At 35.3% G+C, this 24,442-nt stretch overlaps 2 protein-coding genes across 4 annotated transcripts; both read left to right on the forward strand.

Annotated features, from left to right (window-relative positions):
• Nucleotides 1-1,215: 1,215 nt before the first annotated feature.
• Nucleotides 1,216-9,528, forward strand: Exo70 (exocyst complex component 7). Of its 2 annotated transcripts, none has more exons than XM_022076257.2 (14): nucleotides 1,216-1,437; nucleotides 2,039-2,204; nucleotides 2,650-2,858; nucleotides 3,124-3,232; nucleotides 3,722-3,957; nucleotides 4,297-4,346; nucleotides 4,884-4,984; nucleotides 5,401-5,585; nucleotides 5,870-6,049; nucleotides 6,512-6,755; nucleotides 7,466-7,682; nucleotides 7,909-8,020; nucleotides 8,516-8,649; nucleotides 9,222-9,528. In XM_022076257.2, exons 1-14 carry the CDS (start codon nucleotides 1,387-1,389, stop codon nucleotides 9,322-9,324), a joined length of 2,097 nt encoding a protein of 698 aa, XP_021931949.2. In that variant the 5' UTR covers nucleotides 1,216-1,386; the 3' UTR covers nucleotides 9,325-9,528. The 2 variants fall into 2 exon arrangements, with proteins under 2 accessions (XP_021931949.2, XP_021931951.2); XM_022076259.2 differs by lacking the exon at nucleotides 1,216-1,437 and adding an exon at nucleotides 1,488-1,702.
• Nucleotides 9,529-10,108: 580 nt separating this feature from the next.
• LOC110835735 (uncharacterized protein KIAA0930 homolog) lies at nucleotides 10,109-24,180 on the forward strand. Of its 2 annotated transcripts, XM_022076255.2 has the most exons (11): nucleotides 10,109-10,454; nucleotides 10,970-11,130; nucleotides 12,333-12,512; nucleotides 12,827-12,928; nucleotides 13,846-13,986; nucleotides 14,684-14,822; nucleotides 15,147-15,253; nucleotides 15,914-16,076; nucleotides 19,755-20,318; nucleotides 20,710-20,859; nucleotides 21,099-24,180. In XM_022076255.2, the coding sequence occupies exons 1-11, from the start codon at nucleotides 10,343-10,345 to the stop codon at nucleotides 21,137-21,139; spliced, it is 1,860 nt and encodes a 619-aa protein (XP_021931947.1). In that variant the 5' UTR covers nucleotides 10,109-10,342; the 3' UTR covers nucleotides 21,140-24,180. The 2 variants fall into 2 exon arrangements, with proteins under 2 accessions (XP_021931947.1, XP_021931948.1); XM_022076256.2 differs by lacking the exon at nucleotides 19,755-20,318.
• Nucleotides 24,181-24,442: the final 262 nt, after the last annotated feature.

Consider the following 24,442-nt stretch of genomic DNA (forward strand, 5'->3'; position numbering starts at 1 on the left):
CATTTTCATCTAAAGTCCATTTTAATATTCTTTTATTGCAATCATATATAGCAACATTATGTAGGACTTAGAAAGGAATATATCAAGTTTTGAACTAGGACATCATTGTCTGGGCGAATGACATGTTTCCCTGACATATTCTGCTTACAATAAAACCAGCTGTAACATCTGGGAACATATCAAATAGTTGCCATAAGCATCAGGTTATTAAATCGTAAAAAATGTGGGAAACTGATGCTACCCTACCATTAAGAATCCTTTAGATCTGTATGTCGTTCTATTTTGCTGTAACTAGCTGTGCGGTTAAAAGACAATATTAAATACGGAATCCAACAACGAAAACTTGAATTTGAAACAAGTGTAAAGTAACCATTTGTAAAACAAGAAAAAGACAACAGGATAATATTAAAATAGATTTTAGGAAGAAGTACTTGCGAGGATTCAACTCAGGATAGAATCTTATGGGGAACTTTATTAGCAGTATGTTGGTTATTTGTGTTACGAGCAGGGTTGCATCTAGGTCATAGGTTTGATTTTAGTGTATGAAGCCTAGTTTTCCTTAGCTGCATAACAAATGCAAAAACTGGTCCTGGGGTGTCCGATGCGTTCATTAGCATGACTATGTTGAGCAGATAGATATCTGAAAGCCTTAGACATACTCTTGATTATTACATATTCATTGTTGCTAATGTTGCAATTTCACTTCTCTGCCGATTACGGTCGGAAAGGTTGGTATATCGTGTGAAAAATGTCGTCATGCCAATTGCCAACCGTGGATAAGTCACCAACTCCCTAAATCCGTATGACTTGATCAAATGTTAACATTTATATTTCTCTGTTAATTATTATTTACACACGAAAGTGTCTTTAATTTTCATAGTAGAGTTTATTTTTATTACCAGCAAAGTATTATAGTTTTAAATAATTTCTTTCAATATTAAAATTATGATTTCATCTGTTATGTATGGATATGATCTAATGCCCTCAGAAAAGAACGTAGTTTTAGGAAAGGAAGCATCAGAATAGTGTCCTTATACCACTTATTTTTATGACTGAATTAGTGGGGTGCTACTTGCCCACACACTGCAGAGTTGACTATTGCTTTATGACAAAATACGAGAATAGCTACGTCCTTACCTAAAGAATTTAATAAACTTATAGCTGTTAAGAAATTCAATTATTTCATAAATAAATAACAATTACAGAAAACCGAAGAGTTGTTTTGCAAACAAACGGTAGCAAGCATGTTATAACCAGGATCATGCGGTAGACGTAAATAGTAATTTCGCTGTTCAAATATTGGTGCAACTGTCAGCAAGAAAATGTGTGTGAGGCGTTGAATGTTGGTGATTTTTGTATTATCAATTATTTATTGTAATTGCAATAATGCACGAACCGAGTGAGACGAAGTATGAAATAGAAAACAAATTAGAAAAGGTGCACCAGTTATATTTTTATTATTTTTGTGGATTTTGTGTCCCTCTCAAACATAACCTAAATTCAAGTATAATTGTATATACTATGAGCGTTATTGCATGTCAGTTGTCTTTGGGCACAGGGATTTTCAGGGCAGGGGAAAGACGGAAAAAACGTAAGGCGTAACAAAATAAGCAGAAGAGGAAGTTTCTAAAACAAAGAAACCAGCGGTGCTTCAGAGGCTGTAATCTAACCTGGCATATGTTACAGGCTTGGCCGCTCGTTGGTATTGGTGACTGTATTCTAGATTTAAGCGAAAAACAATGTTTTCGAGCGTCTTCCCGTATTTACTGTTTGTCAGTTATGGGAATGCACTGACCTGTCATGATGTGCACTAGAAGTTGCTGAGGATAAGAATGGGAATGTTAAAAGTATAGAGGTGATGGTATGATTGAGGATCACCTTGTGCAGGGGCCTTGTAGAATTAACCATATAATTTGAGAAATTAAGTTTATTTTTTGTGAAGGTTGAAAAAAATTGGCAATGTTGATAGATTTTGAAATGCATTTTTTGTAAAGTAATATTTTTTCTGTTTTTATTATGTTTTGAGTATTTATTTCAGGAACTGAATAACCTAAACTTACTGAAAGAAAGGGTGAGTCGCAGTAGTCAACTTACAAAGGGAATGGTTGGGATTTTATCATCATTTGAACATCGTTTAGCGCGCCTAGAGGAAACAATTCTTCCCGTATACAATGAGACAGGAAATTTACAGCGCAGACAAGAAAGTATCCTTTCAGTCAGATAAGTCAAATTCCATTCATTCATTCAACAATATTTAAGTCATTTATGAATGAAATGGTTTGAGAAATGTGGAGATTTGAAGTTGATTTCTTAATAGCAGCTGTATTTATATTTGTTTATAGGACTTGTTTTACAGGCACTATAGATTCATTTTATTTTATCTGTTCTCTTGGAGATGACATCCTTCTTTTGTAGTTAATTTGTAAGCAGGTAGGAGTAATGATAATGTAGACAGTACCTGGCTGAAATATCAGGTAACCAGGTTGGGGTATTGTGGTTAATCTCTCTGTCTTTCCTGATAAATGCTGGAGCCATACTTTGCAATAGACCATAACTTGTTCTTCCAGATGCCAGAAGTTGCATTGAAGATGTAATTTGCAATTAGGAAAGATTACTGAATTAATGTACTTTTTCCTTGACTTTTTAAAGACATTGAACGTACGCTGGCAGCATTAGACCATGTAGTAGGGTTTTATGGAGTTAGTCAGGATGTGGAACCTATAGTTCGGGCTGGTCCTGGGCCAGTTGCAAATGGTGGCTCGGGATTAAATGCTTTCTTGCAGGCAATGAATAAGCTGCAACTTGCACAGGAATACTTTGAGAAAAACAATCCACAAAGTGTTGAGCTTGAGAATGTGGTAAGCCTCACATAATAATTGATAAGTGGTTTTATTTTTGTCTTCAGGTGACTTGTGAGAGAAAAAAATTCTGTTCTTTTGTGCCCCTTGGTGGAACTAATCTCAACCTAGGACCTTATTTCTTTACATAGACCTATTATAATTTTATAATTTACCTCAGTTTGTAGAGATAACTTTGCTATACTGTCTCAACCAAATTTCACACACATATGCAACAAAACATCTCTGGTTGTGTGTAGTTTCCCGAACTTTTTAACCTTTTCAGTCAACTCTGTTTAATTCTGGTGGTGATGCACTGAATCGAGAATTTAAGGAATTGCTGCTCCGACACAGCAGACCTGTTTCTCCAATTATGCTGCTGGAGCTGGTAGAAGGTAAGTGTGTGTACAGCCCCACCGAGCTTGTGGGATTTGGTGTATTAGTGAAGCCAGATGTGGTAAAGATGAGGTTGAGATGTGGAATGCTTGTAGTCTTAGAATTAATTTTATATGATATAGGGATTGTAAAAGTTAATGTAATTAATGTTAAGGAGCACCATAGATTTCATGTGAGGACAGTATTAAAATAGATCAAACAGAAATAAGGCGGAGACAGTATGTTTCTCTGAAACAGTGTCTGTGTGTACCAGTCTGCAAGATGCCACAATCCAGAAGAACGTTGACATCTTTACCAACATGAGAGTTTCAGAACTCTTTTATATAATCTGTGCAGTTGCAGTTTTTGAATCTATCCAACCCATTTCAGTTTATTTTTTTCATTTCATAAAACATACCTTTGTGTGGAATTACTGAGGACTCACATATGTTAGGAAGGTTGATAAAATTATATTTTACTGTATTGTGTTTGTGTTTATTGTTTTACAGACACACCAGTGGAAGAAACTCCTGTGTCTCTGAACCAGTTCCCAGAGACTGTTTCAAGTGAGCTGAAATGCATTGCAGACTGGCTCATCATGCACAATCGAGATGAATACATGAATGTGTATGCACGTATACGTGCTACTGTGTTACTTAAGTCTTTACAACAACTGAAAGAACAGCAGAGATCATCTAGTGGTGGAAGTATACAGGGCATACCAGCAGCAAATTCCCCCATGGTGGTGAGTTTCTCTTTATGTACAGAGAGGAACAGTTCTTTCCAACACATCTGCCATGCCCAGACGGTACATTTCGTATTTAGGCAAAATTCTGACTGAATTTTATTAATATTTTAGTCCTGTAAGCAAATGGTAGGATAGTATCTCTTTGAAACTGTTTCCTTTAAGTGATTTACATTCATACAAATAAAATGGCATTAAAATAATTAGCTTGTTAATGAATCAATGGAATTCTTCTCTTGCATGTCTATACTTTCTGTAGCACTTTGTTTTTAAGTGTGAGAAGAGTAAGATGGCACATTCTGTTTGTAGGCATAAATTCATAATAATTATATGTTTCAGAGACCAAAATTTCAAACCCCAGGCCGGAGAGCATCCAAAAGACTGCACATGTAAGTTTATATCTTCATACCCTGAAGTAGGCCTGAACAGGATTTGATCTTCAACTGACATGTTAATTGCAACTGACTGACTAAACACATTTTTTGCCCATCTCAGTCACCTCCATTTAATTACTTGAAAGATGTTTTACTACGTTAAATGCAAATTGCAGTGACTACAGTTTGTGTTCATTTGTATTAAAATCCACTGCCTACAAATAAGAAGACTGAATAGACAGTTTATTAGTACTATATTCACTATTTTGCATTGGTGTCTGCTCTTGTGATGTGCCTTCTCTTATTAGCATACCCAGAAAATTATAAGTAGCTGGTGTATTATATGTGTATGGAGATGAATAGTAAATTGATGTCACATGCTGCAGAGATGTGGTGTGTCATATATATAGTTGCATTTGACTAAGTAAAGATCCTAATTATAAGCATTACAGTAGTTCAGATATGTAAAAAAGATTGGTAAAACTTCTTTTCTTCTTTCTTTCTTGGAGTATGTACTTTGCTCTAGTAAGAATTTTGTGATGTTATGTTTAGGTTTGAGAAGAAAGCCAACAAGATGTTACAGATTGCTACACAAACTCTTGAACATTCCACAGGTTTTACAATTGGAAATCGACGTTCTGCATTGCATTTAGGTGAGATGACAAGAGTGTGTTAATTTAATTTTCTATGTAAAATCAGTGTGTTCTCCAGTTTTCTTATTTTATTTGTGGTCTAGTTGCTAGATTACCATATCTGTTTCTTTCATTATAGTGCTTCTGACTCTTAGCATTTGTTTAGTGTGTGGTGCCATGGCTATAAAAATGTAAAATATCTGTGGTGTCACATAGTTTCATGACGTAGTCATAAGAAACAAGAAACTTCCATATTTCAGTACAGTTTAACAAACGTCATTATGATGACTGGTGCTTGTATTAATTTTAAACAAGTAACTGTGATTACGAGTGTTAATTTGTATTAGTGGTGTCTGAATGTTTTCACAAGTGGGTCAGTTCGTGCACCTCTCTTCCTTTGATACATTTAAATGTTGTGATATGGCGTGTTATACTAGAATCACGAGAAGACATAGTGGATGAGCAAGAGATGGAGAACTACCTGGTATGTGTGATGGCCTTGCAGCGACTGATGCAGAGTGAGCGCTCACTTATGGTTGGCATTGTGCCTCTGCAGCACCAGCATCAAGTGTTCGAGATCATCATCCGAGATGCCATGGATATGGTAGTTCAAGATGGAGAGGTACTATTGATGAAATTAAGAAAGAAACAAATACAAGAAGTGCTTGTAATCTTTGTGTTCATAAATTATTTTCATCTCATTAGCTTTCCAGAACAACTCTTTGTGCTGTCTTTCCCTATTCTTTTCTCTCTTTAGATACCATACCTCCACATGCATGCCTCCTGGGATGTATAAAATGGAATGAAGTGGCCATGGCATGAAGCCTCCGTCTGTTACTGAAAGTTTGTAGTTTCTCAAAGACAGATTCAGAGGCCTTTGTTTAAATATAATGAATGTTCTTTCAGAATATAGCATCTCGGGCCAAGCGCTGTATCAACCGCCATGATTTTGCAGCAGTGCTGGTAGTGTTTCCTATATTGAAACACCTTCTCACAATGCGTCCTGAATTTGAACGGACTGTGGAAGGCTGTGATTATAATGTTCGCTCAAAGTTTGCCTCAATTCTCAACACTTTGCATGGCACAGTAAGTATACAAACAGCACTTTGTTATTAATACTTCTCAATATGATGGCTATATATTAGGTGAGGTACATGGTACGCATGTGAGAGATGAGAAATTCTTAAAAAGTCTTTTGTAGAAAACCTGAAGATAAGAGAAAGCAGAGAATTTCTTGGCTAAATGAGCAGCTTGATGCTTAGTTGACTCTCGAGACAGGTCAATGGATGGACACAAATGAAGCAAAATTCTGAAAAAATCAGTGACAAAGAGAGCAAAGAACAAAGGGTTGTGTTCTCGTGGGTGATCAGCCATGTTAGTTTGGAGCAGAGGTTCATAGTTTCAGAGACCTTTTGTCTCTGTTAGCAGAGAATTACATACTTCTTTATGATGGGAAAAGATAAAACTGGAATACATGGGCAGAGGTAATACTGTAGGACAATATAAGTAATACCTTTAACATTGCTTTGACATTAATGTTTCTAACAGGGAGCAAAGGCATTAGAAGATTTCATAGAGAGTGTCCGCTCAGATCCAAGCACGCAGCTGCCTAAAGATGGGACAGTCCATGAATTGACAAGCAATGTTCTGGTGTTCTTGGAGCAATTGCTTGATTATGTGGACACCATAGGGGGTGTGCTAGCACAGGACTCTGTGTACAGTAATGCACTGACTCTAATACCAGGACATGGCAAAGTGGACAAGAACAAGGCTCTGGTGGGGATATATATTAGTGAGTTGGAGCCTTGCATGTCATTAACTGAACAAAACTTGGTGTTTGTCTAACTGTGCCTGCTGTTCACAGTCTGCAATGCTTCAAAAGCATTGCAGACTGTAATGTGTATTTATATAATTGACTTAACAGCTGGTAATTTTCTAGCTGCCTGTGTCCACCAAATTATTAACAACCAGTGATTTTAGAGTAATTTTTAACAAAGTAGTTTAGGTGTATCCTATTAGATGGTAGCAGGTGTTATGTATTGAAAACTGAAACTTTAGCTCCCTAGTAATATTTTGTAAAAGTATTTTGCTCTGTTAGGTTGAAAAGTAATAAGTATAAGAAAGTAGAGCTGTGCACAGATTTACACAAAGAAACTTACACTTTGAGTAAATTTGTGCACAGCTGTTACCCTACTTCTGCATAATCTTCGTAGTCATTAAGAAAAATTCTTCTGCCAGAGACCACTAGCAGGGATGCAGATAATGGACAACAGTATTCAATAATCCTAAAAATGTTAGGTTTGTAACATAATAATTTTATAGATATAAAATTGAAATGTTAAGCCAAGTCTGTTTAAACAAAATTATATACCAAGAGTTGTTCAGCAGTGAAAAATTACTATCCAAAAGGGTTAAATTAAGACAACATGCAATTATCTGGAAAATCTTGTTCATATTTTCTGTGTTTTATAATGTTTTCTTTAAATTTGCTGTCTGTTACAGAGAAGGTCTTGGTACAGTTAAACCTGACACTTGTTGGTAAGAGTGACCTGTATAGTGACATCTATCTGCGAGCTGTGTTCCGTCTCAACAACAATCATTATGTGCTAAAAGCCCTGCAACGTGCAGGACTACTTGACTTGGTTCAGCTTTCAGAGCCTGACTGTGAAGAGAGTTACCATGACATGATAAGAGAGCACAAGAGGATGTATTCACAAAGGTGGGTGGAATGATCCAGGCTTCATGCCTAACACACCTCAAAATAACAACATATGAAACATATGCAGTTGAGAAATTGTTGTTATATGAACTAAAAAACAAAGTACATGAGTTTAACAGAGTTGTTCAAGGAGGACAGAGTGATACATTGTCCAAGTAAGATCCCACTAACAACTCAGTTAAAAATATTTAGACTGTATTGTGTAAAGTAGGCTTACATGTTGCAGTTGGAGTCGAGTTCTGAGCCACATCTGTGGGGCTGAGGATGCACCTATAACTATGGCGCATGCAGGAAAACTGCGGGACAAAGACAGACACTTGATTAAGGAGAGGTTTGCTGTAAGTCTTGACTTAAGAATGTGACCTGTTGAACTGGATCAGTCTTTCCCAACCTCCTGCATGTAATTGCACACAAAAATGTGCTTTTAGTCACTTAAAAATAAAATGGCATTATAATAACATATGTAATTTTTAAATTTAACCATTTAGTACTTTTAAGTTAACTCTTCAGCCTGTATGTAGTTCATTACAGCCTACCATTCTCTCTGCATAAAAGCTCAAATTTTCTGTAGCTTCTGCTCTGCAGTCTTTCAGTTTTCAAACCTCCATTAATAATTGATGCTGTGGTTCAACATCACTAATATGAAAGACCTCCATTGGACAGAAACCTGAGTGAGTTCTGTCCATCTCCCTTCCTTATAACGTATCTCTCTAATGTTATCCTCTCATCTCCTTTTTAGTCTTAAAAGCGGTCATTTTCCAAGGACTCAGATGTTTCAGTAATATTTATGATGTATTTGAACATACTGCTGAGCTGTTGAGATTATTTTCCAGGGTTTTAACAAGGAAATGGAAGAAATTGCTAGGGTACAACGCAGCTACTCAATCCCAGATGTGGAGCTAAGAGAAAGTTTGAAGAGAGACAATAAGGAGTACATTCTGCCCAAGTATCATGCTTTCTATGAAAAGTAAGCAAAACTGTTTACATTATTTTTGTCTCGTGAGAGGAGAGCTTTGGGTGAATCCTTTAGATGGAGAAGGACAAAAGGACAAGTGCATGTACAGTCATTATTCCTGTTTCTTGTGGGAACAGCTTCATTTATCTACAAAGTGCTTGCAGTGGATCTTACTGCTTTTCATAAACACTTGAGAATACTGTAGTGTCATCAGTCTGACCCCTATAGCCTGTTTTAAATGCTATCCTGGTATTCACCTATATGAAGAGAGGAAAACCATATGAAATTTCAGTCGTAACAGCAGGCAACCTGATTGCCATTTGAACTGTATACTTCTAAACAGAAGCCTAGAGCTTTGCTCTACACCGACTTGCTTCATTATCTCACTCTGTTCACAGGCAGTGGTTCTCTTCAATTGCACCAAGCAGATGCTGAAGTTGTTCCTTTTATAGATCACAGTCACATCTTCTACATAAACACCTCAGATGGTGAAGTGTCATTGAAGAAATTAATAAAAGTGCAATCTCTGACAAGATAGATAAATAATATAATACTCTTAATAAGGATGTGATATGTAATTGCAGGTATAGCACTGTTCCTTTTACGAAGAACCCAGAGAAGTATATCAAGTATGCTCCAGCACAAGTGTCAGCACTGATAGATCGTTTCTTTGATGTTGCAGCCTGAGTAATTTATAATATTAAAAAAACAGAAATGTAATGTATTGTTGATATATTAAAAAATAGGCAATTGTAAAGAAAACATACAGTGTCAAAAGAAACTTTTTATTGATTATAATATTTTGTTCAGAACTGAACCCTTTCTTAAACTGTATAATTTAAATGAACCAAAGTTAAATAAAGTAAAATTACTTAAATTATCCAAAACTTAGACTGTAATTGTCATATGGTCTGCTGCTACACCAAGTGAACTGGTGCCACAGTTTGGAAAAAGTGGGTATTAGGATAAGGGATGAGGCATGAGAAATAGATACCAAGATCAATTGCACAGCACATAAGTTTGTACCATGTGCCATTTACACAAATAATTTCGTTCTGCACGCTGGTAAATTTTCAATGAACTACCAGCATTCGATTGTTTTCACCGATAGTGCTGCGCGTAATCGAATGTCTCATTAACGATATTTAGGACTGGATCGACTTTGTATGTTTAAGAAAAATATTAATCAAAAGAGTGCTTTAAAACATCCATACCTCGTGGATACTCATAACTGGATGTGTAGTTTAAAAATGCCGCTCATTTTAAAAAAAATGCTATGTGGTTGTTTTTGAACATACGTGAAGAGATATGTATAATTATTTGTTGACAGTACAGATTTCTAGAGAAAAGTGGAAATGTTGATTTGAAAATGACCGCCATCATTTCGAAATCAGTCATTTCTTGTAATCAGGAACACCAACAGGAACAGGGGTTAAAGTTAATCGATTTTAGGCAAACTAGGACATTGGTAGCAATGTTAGTGATTCATACTCCGTGGTGAACGTCAACATGGAAGTTGTTGGTGAGGTGTTGGAATGAATTTGTTGTTAAAAAGAATGTGTGTGGTACTTAACTCGTCCATATTATAAGTTTCTAGAACTAATTGTGTAAATTTGTGTTCCGTTTTATACGAATATACTTCCATATATCGTGTCCATATACCCGTAAAAATTAGATTCATTGCCCATCACATAGGTGTGTGAGAATGGCTTTTTCTAGTGCAGCATCTCTGTTGAAAGCACCGACAATGTTGGAACAGTTATTAGAGGAAATAAACTTCCAGAGGACTAAGGAAATGCGTCAAATGTTAAAAGATGGTAAGTATTCATTAAGAAGTGTTTGATATCGTATCTCTCCAAAGACGGTTAACATGATCGTGGGTGGAGTAATCTGATAGTGGTCCTTCGAACTATTCATTCTGTACTCCATCAGTGGCTAAGTTGCCTATCATATTGTATTGACTTTTTTGCCATAGAGACTTAAGAAGAAAGTTTAATCTGTTGTAGAAAGTTAATAAATAACCAGTATAAATAATTAATGCATTTCAACTGATATGTTTGAATTAGTCTGCATGTATGTAGGAAAAGATTAATGATAGGAAATAGATGGCTGCTGTTATTGGTAACTGCTATTCTGGTATACATATTTAAGGAGATAATGTTAAGCATTTTGTAGCAAAAAGAGGTCCTTTGGAACTTTTGTATACATTTTTCTCCATTTTTTTAAAGTTAGTCAGTGAAGTAGAATCATGGTGGCCTGCTATTTATGTATAAGGTTTTTTTCAATTTCTTTTTGCTGAAATGTAATGTTAAAATGATATGACTTGTTTCAGATTCTGGCTTTGTGATGCTTCAAGGAACGACATATTGGACTGATTTGTTTGTCAGACATTTTCTCTTTCAAACAGAACATTGTATTGATTGTGATGATTTACTGTTTTTTGTCCGGAAGCGGCATGTCAAAGGTTCATCTCGTTACCTCCCTAAATTTGAGGTATATTTCAGTTTTATTTTACAGAGCAGAGTGGTGTCACAGTAACATTTCTAACTTGTATTATTGATTTCTGCGTAATTCTCAACTATCATAATTAACATATTCAGTGGTTTTCTTCAGTGCTCAAGGCCGAAGTTGTTTTGATGCTGTAAAATAGGGCATAACTTTTCTTTCCAATTTATCATTCATAATTTTCCCATTCAGTGAAGAGCATCTGAGGAAGTGTTGAAGAATCTAAATATCTCATCAAATGCAGCCTTGTTATTTTGACATGATGATGCAAGGGCTTGTGTATGAGTATTATGAAGTACTTATTGCTCCATCTACGGAATAAATTATTTAATAAAGTTTAGTCACATGCGCACGCGTGCACACATACATACTCAGAATGTAATGATTATTTATGTAAAAATGCAGTTTCTTTTCACATGACTTGTTTCATTATTGTACTTTTCTGTAGGGGTTTATTCATTAAATTAAGCTCAAACCATATCTAGATAAATTTTAAAAATTCAGATTCTACCTTAAAGACAACATGATGCATATCAATTTCAACGCTTAGTTGGTCACTGTTAGGAGAAATAGAAAAAACTTTGACCAGAAGACAGAATTGCAATTAGCTTTCAGAATATCTTGCTTGTGTTTATTTAATGACACTGTCATTAGCTCAGACAGTATAGTATTGAATTATTAATGAATAATGGAATGGAAATGATGTGGAAGGAAGCAGTCGTGGCTTAATTTAAGGTACTATTCCAGCATTTGTCTGAGGGACAGAAAAAATCTTTTGTCAATATAGGCTGTGAACTGAGATTTGAAGCAAAGTCTTCCCAAATATGAACCTGGAGTGCTGATCACTAGGCTTTAAGGTTTGGTTATCATGCTTAAAAATTATATCTCTTATAAAGGATAAAGTCTAACAGTCTCTTGTAATTTTCTGTTATAGCTGAGATTTTAGCACTTGCAGTCCTGAGTATAATATGAAGTGTCTATATAATTAGTTCAGTTTGAACTTTATGTAAAGTAGGGGTTGTGTGTGATGGATACAAACAAAAATTAAATATTTTTGCTGACTTTCAGTGTAAACATCCAGTACCACATTTCATAAAAACCCATTCTCTTATTTTGGAGAAGAAATGTGGACAGATGGCTAGATAGAAGTGATTTCCTCATTATGCATTTATTTTATTTACTTCATGCAGACTGAAGTAGACGTGTTTCGCAAGGACAGTCGCAAACTTCCAATAGGGGATCCAGATATTGACTGGGAAGAAACTGTTTACTTGAACCTTATTATTCATCAGTTTGACTACACTTTAACTCTTGCTATATGCACTCGAACAAGTCCTAAAGAACTCCAAGTCCTGAAAAGACACTCACAGGTAAGCAGCTATTTCTGTGTATGAAATATACCAAAGTAAGCAAGCAAGTCAGTTGTATGCATTTCATTCACTCAGATTTGATAAAGGTACAATGAACACAATATACAATACAAGAAATTTAACTTGGGAACACATCAAGATGCTATAAGCATAGTGTACTTGTGTTTAATGTTATGATAAATTCTGACATATGATGTCTCATACGATTCATTCTGGTTATTGCCAAACTGTTGCTTTGAGCAGAAAGGAGACTGCAGCTGTGGACACATGGTTTCTCTTCTAATTATCTAATTTGATAGCACTGGTTATTCCAGAAAGTATATGCATCTCCAAGCCGCAGAAGAATGGATACTAAAGGAGAAGTAGAAGAGATGACATACCCTCATATCTGCTTCATGGTGGACAATTTTGATGAGGTATGACAAATTATTTTTTGTGTTTCATCCCCCTTCCTCCAGACCTTGAATGAAACTGATATTGCAGTGTTACATTGCAGTTTTGCCTATTTGATGTTCAAAACGTGTGGTAATTTACAATGGTTTATCATTCTCCATAAAAGAGGAAATATGTAGTTTTGAATGTGAAATGTGTTAACATAAAATGCTTTTGTAGTCAGTAGATTACAGTGGCTTAGAATCTGTATTGCAGCAATTTGCCCTTTGTGAAATTTTATTAAATTATTTGAATTTGTAGAACATAAACTAGAAGCTTGTTGCTGTCTTGGGTGTGCACTGCATCAAAATAGTAATATTTCATTGTTTCAAAGGATGTACTGCCTTCTTCTTTGTGATTCAGCTAGCAGGTCCTTTGAAACATTGTCCTTTTTTATTAAAAAAGCATGGTGTGACACCCTAAAGACTCTGCCCATATTCACCTTACTGTAATATTTGTTTATGAATGAATGTTGATAGACGAGAAGGTTGCTGCAGAAGATATTTAAACCTGGGGAAAAAAAATTACAGTGAGTAGCTCAACCATTTTTATTCATTGCCTAATATTGTTAGGATGAGTAAATCAAGAACAATGTGACGTGTAAAGCATGGGAGAATGGGGGAAGAGAACCAGAAATGCATATGAAATTGTGGTCAAAGAACCACAAGGGAGATACCACTTGGGAGACTTAACTGCAGATAGATTATGATATAATGGCTCTTAGAAAAATATGGTTTTGAAGAATTATATTTAGCTGTCTCAGGACAGGTATCAGTGGCAGGCTTTTATGAACATGGACATTTCTTGAGCAGCGGAGTGACTATCTACTTTTCAGTGATGATCCTGCTCCATGGAGTTTGTTATGTTGCGTGTGATTAAAGGGAGTGTTTGTGTTTAACAGGTGTTCTGTGATATCTTGGTTCGAGATGGTGAAATGGTGTGTGTGGAACTAGTGGCTTCTGACAGAGATGGAGCAGTTCAGGGCGTGATATTTCTAGGCTCCATTCGCTATGATGCACTAAAGAAAGTGTATGATGCCAGGGTATGTTGTTAAGGATTACAGGTACAAAATTTGTTTGTACATTAGAAAAAGAGCACTTGGGAATAAGTATTATGTATATAAATATGATACTTTTTATGTATAGTTTTATTATATTTTCTGTAGATTTGGGCACCAACACCAAAAGTGAGGAACAAGGATGGAAGTATTTTATGTTTAGTCACTGGTAAAAAATACACATTATTTTTGCCAAAATTTCACATGTCTACTTAGTTACCCTGAAAATCCAGTCCTATGTATCAGAGTGTGATAAGTGATATAGTGTTAATGGACTTTGTCTCCATCATTAACACTCGTGCACATCCTTGTCCAGTACATGTTTGGAGCAAGATGTGTGCAGTAAACCCACAGAAGGAAGTATGTATAGAAGCATATAATGATTGGTTATATTCACAGTTTATTCCAGTAACAATGGCCATGTTTACCTCATCACAAACTTGGGATTACCAGAACTTTTGCTGTTGAGTGTGAAAACTACTATTCCATGTAGATTGAAGTATTTGAGGGAAATTATGCACAAGCTCTTGTCACAACTTTTTCTTTTTCCAAAATATTTTTTATAATTATATTTGAATTATTAAAATTGATGGAAGTTGTTTTTAAGAGATTTGAAGATCCAGAAATTTTCAGTATTGAACTGTTACCACAGCCTTATTTTTTCAATACCTGTGCCTTACAGTCAAGTCTGAGTAGCAAGATGGCCCAGCGGATGACATTTGGGCTGTTTTCTGGTGCTACAACCCAGCGGGTAGAGTTTGTTCGCATGAAAGGACCTCAAGGAAAGGGCCATGCAGAAATGGCTGTAACAAAACCTAAAGGTACCTGCATATGTGTCCCAATTTAAAAATGTGTAATTTGTTTCAAAGTCGTGGTTGGAAAATTATTTTATTGGTCATTCAGTACGGGAGTATAATGAATTATACTCGGTGTTCTCCCTTTTTGTGGCTGAGTAGACTTGACTCAGCCTTTATAATTTTACCCTATGAATTAAAGTGAAAGGATTTGCAGGAACAAGAAATGAAATTAGGAACTTTCATTGGAATGGCTTTGATATTAGCATAGCAGAACCTTGGGTTCTGCTATCATAGTGTTTGTCATCTAAACATTGCAAGATGCTGATGTGGTAAAATTTTTCTGTGTAGGTTCTGGAGCAGAAACCCCAACTTCTGAACCTGGGCTGTGTGCAACAGACATGTGGGACTCGGACTGGGATGAAGACCCAGAGGACTTCTATGTTTATAGACATCAGGTACAGTACAGTTAGCTTTACAGAGGGTTGGGAGCTGTGTTAGTAAGGAATGTTTTGCGATGGTGTGAACTTTGGTCTGTTACTTTAAGAAAAAAACTAAATTAATTGCGTTTGAAAACAAAATGCTGAGGAGAATATTTGGACCTGAAAAAGAGGAAGTAACTGGATGATGGAGAAATACATAATGAGGAACTTCATAATTTGTAGTCTTCACCTAATATTGGTAGAGTGATTGAATCGGAGAGGATAAAATGGGAGATGTGGTATGCCTGGGGGAAATGAAAAATGTGCTCAATATTTTAATAATGACATATGAAGGTAAGAGGCCACATACAGATCTCACATCTGTCAGCCTTTTAGTATTATGTGCAGCATATGTTGTAGACGTCTTGAAAAGCTTATAGATTATTAAGAAGCTTTTTGTTTTTTGGAACTCTTCTCATCCTTCTTGGTTTTAATTGTCCAAGAAATATTAGCTGAAGATACAAATTATGAAACTCATTATTATATAATTTTCTCCATTCTCCTGTTATTTTCTGTTTCTTCAGGCCAAATATTCTCCTCAGAACTTTGTTCCGAAACCTTACATTTTACGTAGTGTAGTTTTGAAATGTTGTGCATTTGTTGGTGCTGTAATGTGATGTCCTCCTATTGACACAGAGGCGGCTGAGTGATCCTAGCGCAAACTTGAACAACTTTGTGCGAGGTGGATGGAAAACAAAACCTTATGAAACATCAGGAGCCAAGTCTCGTTCAGAGAATGAAGGTCTAGACTCCATGGCTAATGGATTAACAGAGATAGAGGCAGGCGATGTGAGAGATGGTAAGAAACAGACCTTTATTTCTTGTGTTGCTGATCATGAGATTTGTATTGCATTTAGCATACAGTTTTGCAAGTAAAATGAGTGGATCAAATTAAAAGAAACAGTTTGCAGTGGATTGAATAGTAAACAAGAAATGAGGGTGCATAAGTTATGCAGTAGTTGATGAAGTATGACTTCAGAAGTAGGTTGAAATGTTTGTTTTTGAGAGGATCCTCCTTAAAAATGGGGGTTTAGTTTTTAGTGAAATATTTGTATGTGACTCGCATGTACATAGTAAGCTGTCTCCTTACTCTTCACATCGTTATGATGTCTAATACTTTAGCTATTGTATCAGACCAGTAGATGTCTTTGTGATATTCCTAAATCTTAATTTGAATGCAGATGTAAAGGAAATAGTATTTTTGATTATTACAGAATGTGTTGCTGTATAAATACTGGATTATTTTCTGAGCTTCAAGGTAGATTTGATCTTCTCATGTCGTTCATGGTGCTGTTTGCTTGTCTTTTGTCTCTGCATGTTGCTTACTGTGTTATGACAGTTCCTATTTACTGCTTTGCACTTGTGTTTAGTAGAGTTTTCAGTAACTGGAGAAAAGGAATCAGGTGAGAAATAATGCTTTTTTGACAAGGACTGTACACTGTTCTTTCTGATTCTTTCAAGGGCAATCAGAATGGAAGTTTACATGTCACATATCCTGAAGTGATTCAGAGAATCTTTATTATGAATTACAGTCTTCAGAATTATGCTGCTATATAGTCTTGTAGGTATTTACCAATGTTTTGAAGGAATGTGTCACTTTTGGTAGCACAGTTTCACTGCCATGTCATGGAAACTTCACATCTAATTAATTGCTCTTGCTTTATATTTAAAAAATTGTGTTGGAATTGATTCCTTGAGTTGGTGGCAGATATTTTAAAATTTTCATAAATGAAAATAACTTTGCTGTGATGAATATGAATCCTTGCATAGATTTGTGACTGTTTTGTGTTGAAATGAAAAATAGTTTGATTATGGGAGTGAAGTTGATAGTTGATTAGGAATTGTTGATATCTGATATATAAATACCATGCCCAATTTTAAGGGGCATGCCTCTTAGGTAGAGGATAGAAAACCTTAAAAATGAGAGTTTGGTTGCCTCATATGGGATTTAAATTAGGATTCTAGAATGGGTTTTGTACTGCCTAGCATATTTATGTATAATCTCTATAATTGTTATTTGTGTGTACACTAATCCCATACAATAGTATGTACTTTCTTAGTACAGTCTCTTACTTTGTCCGGAGTAATTTCTGTCTTCTCTTGTCGCACCTATAAGATTTTCTGTTATGTAGCTGACTGAATGGTACAGGGTTATTCTTCCAAACTTTGTAGTTGCTCAGTTGGCCAGTGGACATGAAAGTTTATTGCTGTGTTCACATTTTTCTCAACACACATTTTCATAACTGGTGTCATCACTTATCTTCATGGTTTATTGTTTCTTGCAATAATTTTCTTAATCTTTTGTGTATCTAATACTTATGTAAACTATTATAATGGGACACATTTCATGTTTCTGTTCACTGTCCATAAAAGTAACCACCTGCAAGATTACATGATGCAGCAACCCAGAAGACAGCCATTTCATACTTCATGCCATGAGAGTCTAAAATGTAGTAAATAATTGTTGAATCCTCACTATAGATTCTCACAAATTATGCTTGTTAAAATAATTTAACTTCTTTAAAATGCCCTTGTCACAGATAATTTGTAATTTAGTAGGCAGTTGTGCATTCTATGGATAAGTATATAAGCATTACAGTCATTTGTTGAAACTGTTCCCAAGAAATTACTCAGTTAAATTGAAGTTAGGATTGAACTTGAGGCAGATCATACTAATAGTGCATGATATGTAGCATGCATGGGGGAAGTGAGACGTTCATGTAAGTTTTAGATGGAATGCATAATAATTTCAGCTATTGACTGAAAATTAAAAAATAATTTTTGTCAGTTTTGCCAGTAGTAGTAATCCAATTATAGGAGCTTTATGCAATAAACCTAGTCTGGATGTACTAATTTTTTGAAAGTTTCCATCCTTACAAATCACCCTGTTTATCTGGAGAGGGGAATGACAGTATTTAGTTTGATAAGGAGAGGTGTTTCAGCCTTATAAATGAAGGATAGGACATGAGTTATTCATTGTTGCTGTTGTTGTTTTTGTTATTATTAATTTTGTATGAAACAGAATAACTTTGCTATAAAGAAAGAGAATCCAGTTGTGGTTTGCAGTTGGTCTATTGTATTTTCCAAGAATATATTATTTCTTTAAATACAGATGTGAAAGCTTGTGTTTATGTTGGTTGAAACTGTGCTTCAAAAGATAGTTTAATAAGAAGATGGCTGTCTTCTGGCTTGTTGAACTGAGTAGTCTAGTAGATATTGACTGACCCTTTACGGTAGAGGCAGTAAGCTCATCTGATTTATTGGTCAACATGTACAAAATTACATTGTTCAACATCCCAGAAGACAGTCATGATTCATATTTGTGTTGTATAATTGAGTAAGCAGGCAGTGAAAACTTTTAATTGGATGCAGTTGCATTTGAATATGATCCCTATACAACTGATTTCATTAAATATGTTTCTTTCCTGTCAATGAGTGTAGAGAACATGTTTTAAGTTGTTGTTCATTAGGAAGTAAAAGCTTACCTGTAGTAAACTGTTAACTTTCTGATACACTTGCTAAACTGCTGGTGTTCAATACTGTATTTTATTGCATAATTCACACACATTTTCCACCAGATTCCTCATTCTGAAACTTCTGTGCATGATTTAGTATATTCATAAAAATGAAAACTTTTATTTAAATAACGTGTTTGGCCATATACAATGTGAACTGGTCTCTAAAAGTGCCTTATATTAGTTTTAATTTTTGAATGTATTTATTGAACTTTGTATTACTTTCTGTAAGTCAATTATTTTTACAATGTGAAATTCCAGTTATCAGTTACAGACAGTTTCTGTAATCTTTGATCTCAGTCTTCATATGACACCTTTCACATTTCTTTATGTTATATATACTGGTACATGTTGGAAGGTTGCACTGCAGATCACATGATGTTCAGCAGAAAGACGAATTTGACTGAAGAACGTCATGTATAAAGTCTTCCTTCTCAACTGCCATGCTTAGATTTTATGTGTGTGGCAAAATCTGTGGTGTACAACCTAAACAAAAGTTGCATGGTTTTCAAATATTTGTTACCACACCAGGTTTAGTATGCATAACATGTACGTGGTCATGATGGTACAGTAATCTTATCTCTCCTTATAAAAATGGCATTTATGCCAACATTAAAATTTGTTATGAAAGATTTAAAGATACATGATAGCTTAGGTACCATCCAGGGTAACAGTATAGAGAAACACAGAAATGGAATCTACTTAAGTATATTATATATATATACAAAGGTTAATAGTTTTCTCTGTTTATGTGTTTGACCTTTAGACTGGAAATTGTTCCAACTTTCTAGATGTTCCTTAAATTTATACATACGACAGAAAGTTGCATACTTCGGTGGCTTGTAAGTATGAAACTTCCTGGTTATGCTATCACAGTATCCTATACAGTACAGTAGATCATTGATGTTTTTATTTTGTTTTGTTCTTTCATTTTCTGTTTTTGCTTCTTTTTTTGTCCGTAGAGCTCGAGTTTTGCCTGCACTCTTCTACTACTACTTCTTGTACTACTTCCTGCTGTCAATGTGACCCGCCCCACCGCTGCACAGACAGTTTGTTGGCACCCAGCATGGGCATGATGCAAAGCTATCCTGCTGCCAGTCTCACCGCTGATGGGAGGGTGACACATTGTCCATCATGCATCAATAACAACATCACTTCTAATGAAGATGCTGTTGGTGGGCAGAAAGTGTGTGTGGAGTTCTCTTCTGGTGAAGAAAGGGAGACAGACTGCAGCATTACCACAGCTAACAGTGTTGGTGACATTCAGGATGGTGATTGTGATGTGATGCTACAGTCATGTGAGGAAGTATTCACAGATGAACCAAGCAATGTGGCCTGTGTGTGTCTGAGAGAAACGAGAAGTTTCACTCGTACAGGGTCTCTGCCTAAGAAGTGGAAAGATTCAGTGAACAATCACACAAAAGCTTGGGGTCGATCTGTGACCCCACCGTATAGAATAACGTCTGATGGAACAATTGTAAATTACTGGTGTGACTTACCACAAAAATCTGTTACAGGGAGTCATGGTATGTTTGTTGTTTCCTACCTTTGCATGGCTGTGCATTGGCTTTCTATGTCATGTTTAGTTATGTAAGCTTACTTCAGCACCCTGTCATCTGTTCTGCAACAAGGGTATCCACTACAGATGTGGACTAAAATAGCCATTTATATCTCCGTAAATACGTGCTGTGTACAAAGAAAGTTGTCACTGTGTCTAAGCACCACACCATGAATCATTTTAATAAAGTCATTTCTTTCTTGGACTAAATATAAACAAATGGTTATATCAGAAATCAGTGTTGTACAGTGGCTGTACATGCGACTTGTATCTGGTTCAAATCTCAGCTGGAAAACTGTCCGCATTCTGTTAGTTTGTGGGGTGTGCTCCAGGTTATGATTTATGTTGTTTGTTTGCAGAACTGGATGACGGTGCTTACAACCCACTGTGGACAATGCGTGGATTCACACAGACATTCCACTTCTGGAAGGAGACACGGCGTGCACAGTCAGTGCCACTAAATGCTTTCCTGACATACATAACACTGCCCTGGTGGAGTATTGCTAAAGGTATTTTTATTTCGTACTTTCATTCTCAAACATCTGCCTTTCCAGTATGTACAAGTATTTAACATCTGAAATTAAAACTCTTTTGTCCACAAGACAATCTTTTCCTCATGAATATTTCTTCACAGGAGAAGTTTTAGAACACCATTGTTGAGAATTTTTGTTTTGATACATTCATTATTTGTGTAGGTATTTATATAACCCTCTCATGTCTAGCTGCTAACTGTAATTCTATATTTCAGATATTTTGGATCACCGTGAAGGACCAATTTTGACATTTTAGTAATTGCTTGCTGCTGCACAAGCCCTAGTAGTGCAGTATTTAGGAAACTGCTGTATGTACAAACGATTCATGCTTCTAGGGCAAACTGACAGGGCACCAAGTCAGTGGATCTCCGTGCCTGTGTGATACAAGAATTATGATTCAGTGGCACCAGTGACTATGATTCATGTGGTAGAAATAATAGATAGTGTGATATATAGTTCTGTAGTGACTATACGTTGATATGATGTATTTTGTGATGTGTATTGCATCCAGGGAGCATACAGGACACAGTATTTTTAAAGCAGATTTGTCTGATTATTCTGATGCCTTGTGGTGACATAAATGTGGTCTGTCCAGCATTTAGAATAGAACATTGCTGTTATGGCATGTTTGCACTATTCTTGTCAGCCATTGTGCTGCCACATTTTGAAAATGGATCTTACTGTCACCTGAGGTGATACGGTTTGTTCTTACATGAAGTACTTCAATACATTACAAAAATGGAAATAATGAAATGTATTTTTTCCGTAATTTCACAATAAAAACTAAGGATTTATAATTTACATGATTATATGTATTGTGCAGTGAAATGCAGCAATTTTTGGCACAATTTTGAAAGGCTCCTCAACTCGCATTGGCCAGTGTAAACTGTTTACCAATGAGTTGAGATTAGAATTGGTTGCTCTCTGGATGTACCGAACTATACCAAAGAAACATTACAAGAACTGAACAATTTTGTGATAATATAATATTTATTCATGATAAAGTTTATGTCATAATTCATATTGAATGTTGGTTGAGGAATGATGGAAAAGAAATCTTTGTACCAAAGTTTTTATGTGTTGAATTAGAAGGTTTCCAGTACAGTCATCTGCTTCTCAGTTCAAAAGTTTGAAGAACAGTTGTGTTGTCAAGTAGTATCACAGATTCAGTATGGTGTTAAGCTTTTTTTGTTTTGTTTTTTTGGTTTTTGGTTGCCTTTTTGATTTTGCCTAGTGAAAGTAGTTACATACAATTCAAAGATATCAAAATAATTTTCTGTGTCAGATCTTAGCACCTTTCTTTCTAGAAAAAGAAATGCACTTTGTAAATGGCTGTATTGTGTGAGAAAATTAAGATCATGTTGTGTTACCAAACTGATATATTAGATATAACAACAGTGTTTCTGATGAGTCCAACAAACAGCAGTCTGAAACTTATAGAAGTTTAAAATAGGTACTTAGAAGACGGGTTCACCAGGACAGATTAGTTGCTACAAAGATTTCTTCTGGGATGCCTTGTGGTACACTGCCTTTGCCAGTTAGTTTCTATTCAATAGCTTAAAACTCAGAACTAATGCTGATGTTTTTATAACCATTTAATGGATCAATTTTTAATATCCATTTGTTGTCTCCTGTGTGTAAGTTTCCATTTGGAAGGTAGAGTCCGTAATTGTATACTTACACTGAAGAACCTCACTTGTCAGAAGGTTGTGGTTCATTTACAACGAAGTACTAAAAACAGTAAAGTCTTAATGGTCAGTCATTTGAGTTAATACAGACTGAACCTCAGATGTTTCAGAGATTGGATGAGTGACAAATTGACTGATGTTTTTACACACATGAACCTAATATCAAGTCCAGTCTCCATTATGTATGAACCAGCCAAGAAGCAGAGTCTGGCTGTCACACACTCAACAGATGGCTTATCGATTTTGCTAAAGTAGGATTTGAATTTGAAAACTGCCATTTTCAGTGTTGCTTAACATTGCCCATTGCTTGATACAGACTGCATTTTATCTAACAGGCCTTACAGTCAATACACATGTGTGTACCAGAAGACAGACTTGACCAATGAAATGTCTTCTGTGATTTTTATCTGGACAATGTTTCCATGGCAGTATTCTATATTTTGTGGAAGGCTTACTATTCAGAGCCAATTTTAGGAATAGTGGCTTACACTGTACAGATTTAAGTTCTCCCATTTATTCTAAAAAAAATCAGTGCCAAAATGAGTAACAGGAAACTTTAAGATTCTCTAAAGATTTGTGGCAGCATTTATATCATGATTGTGTTTGACACTGTCTTTTGTCTGAGGTATATGTAATGTATATTACATTTTGGAGTTAGCTGTAAGAGTAGCTAAAACTGAATATACTTTACAGAATGGGCTGTGCACAACATATTTGAGGTGTAGAACTGTTAAGGAAACTAGTTAATTTGTTGTCTGGTGGTTTTAAGTATCACCACTTGCAGGTCGAACTGCAATCAAACAAGTTGGTCTACAGTAACATTATTCAGGATTGCATAAATTACTTTATACATGTCATCATTTATTGTTTTGTTGGTACTATGCAGTCACGTGTTTCACTTGCTCCTTTTCTTCCCTCCATAAACCAAAAATTGAAATATTATTTTTATTACCAAAAATTATGGAATAATGAAAGCCAAAATAAGGTAAACTTATTAGTATAAGATTTCTAAACAGAATGTGTTAAGAATTGTTTAAAATTACAAAATTTGATTCAAGCTTAAGCAGTGTTGGTCTTGCTCATACAGAATTAATATATAGTATTTATGTACAAAAGTCTGAACACTGATTTCTTTCTATATAAAGACATTTATGAATACACATATTTGTACTTGTTGTGATGGCAGTTTTCAATTCGGAAATCAGTGATTTTGAAAGAAACAAATTCAGTTTCACTGTTTAAAACAACTCTAAATTTTATTTAAAAATTAACACATGGAAGCAAATTATGATAAGTGAGGTTGTTCATGTTGACAGCATTTGGTTATAAACGTGCAGTGAATCAAGAGTGAATGAATTAAGAGGATTTAATACCCATCCAAATAACTTGTATACTCAAAACGTTAGCACTTGATAGTAATATCGCTGTAAGTGTTCTCTAAATTTCTACAAAAATAATCAAAAGAGAAATTATTAAAATATATTTATATGATATGTTCAAAGAACTGATCTAGTTATACTTGACATATACCAGCATACTTTGAGTGTTATGTATAAAGTTTTGTCGTGTGATACTTTGTTCTAAGTGTACCATTAAATTTATAAATGTAGTCAAGTTTATTAATGTGAATGAAAGAGATCTAGTGAGCTTTTGTAACAAATATTCCCATTCCTTGTATATTGATGTAAAGTGTGTGTTTTTACTTGTATCTGAAATTGATACTTCTATGTCACATAAGTGACCATAATTGTATGAGACAGCTCCAGCAATTGTGTATTTCAGCATAGCCTTTGCCATTGTTAACATGTTTTTAACATATCTATGTTATGCTTTTCTAATCTAATTCTGTTGTTTCATTCGTTTTATAATCA

Source organism: Zootermopsis nevadensis, unplaced genomic scaffold, assembly GCF_977971745.1.
Source record: "Zootermopsis nevadensis isolate Lab colony 2312 unplaced genomic scaffold, Znev_1.0 Znev_ptg000024l, whole genome shotgun sequence".
Taxonomy (NCBI): Eukaryota; Metazoa; Arthropoda; class Insecta; order Blattodea; family Termopsidae; genus Zootermopsis; species Zootermopsis nevadensis.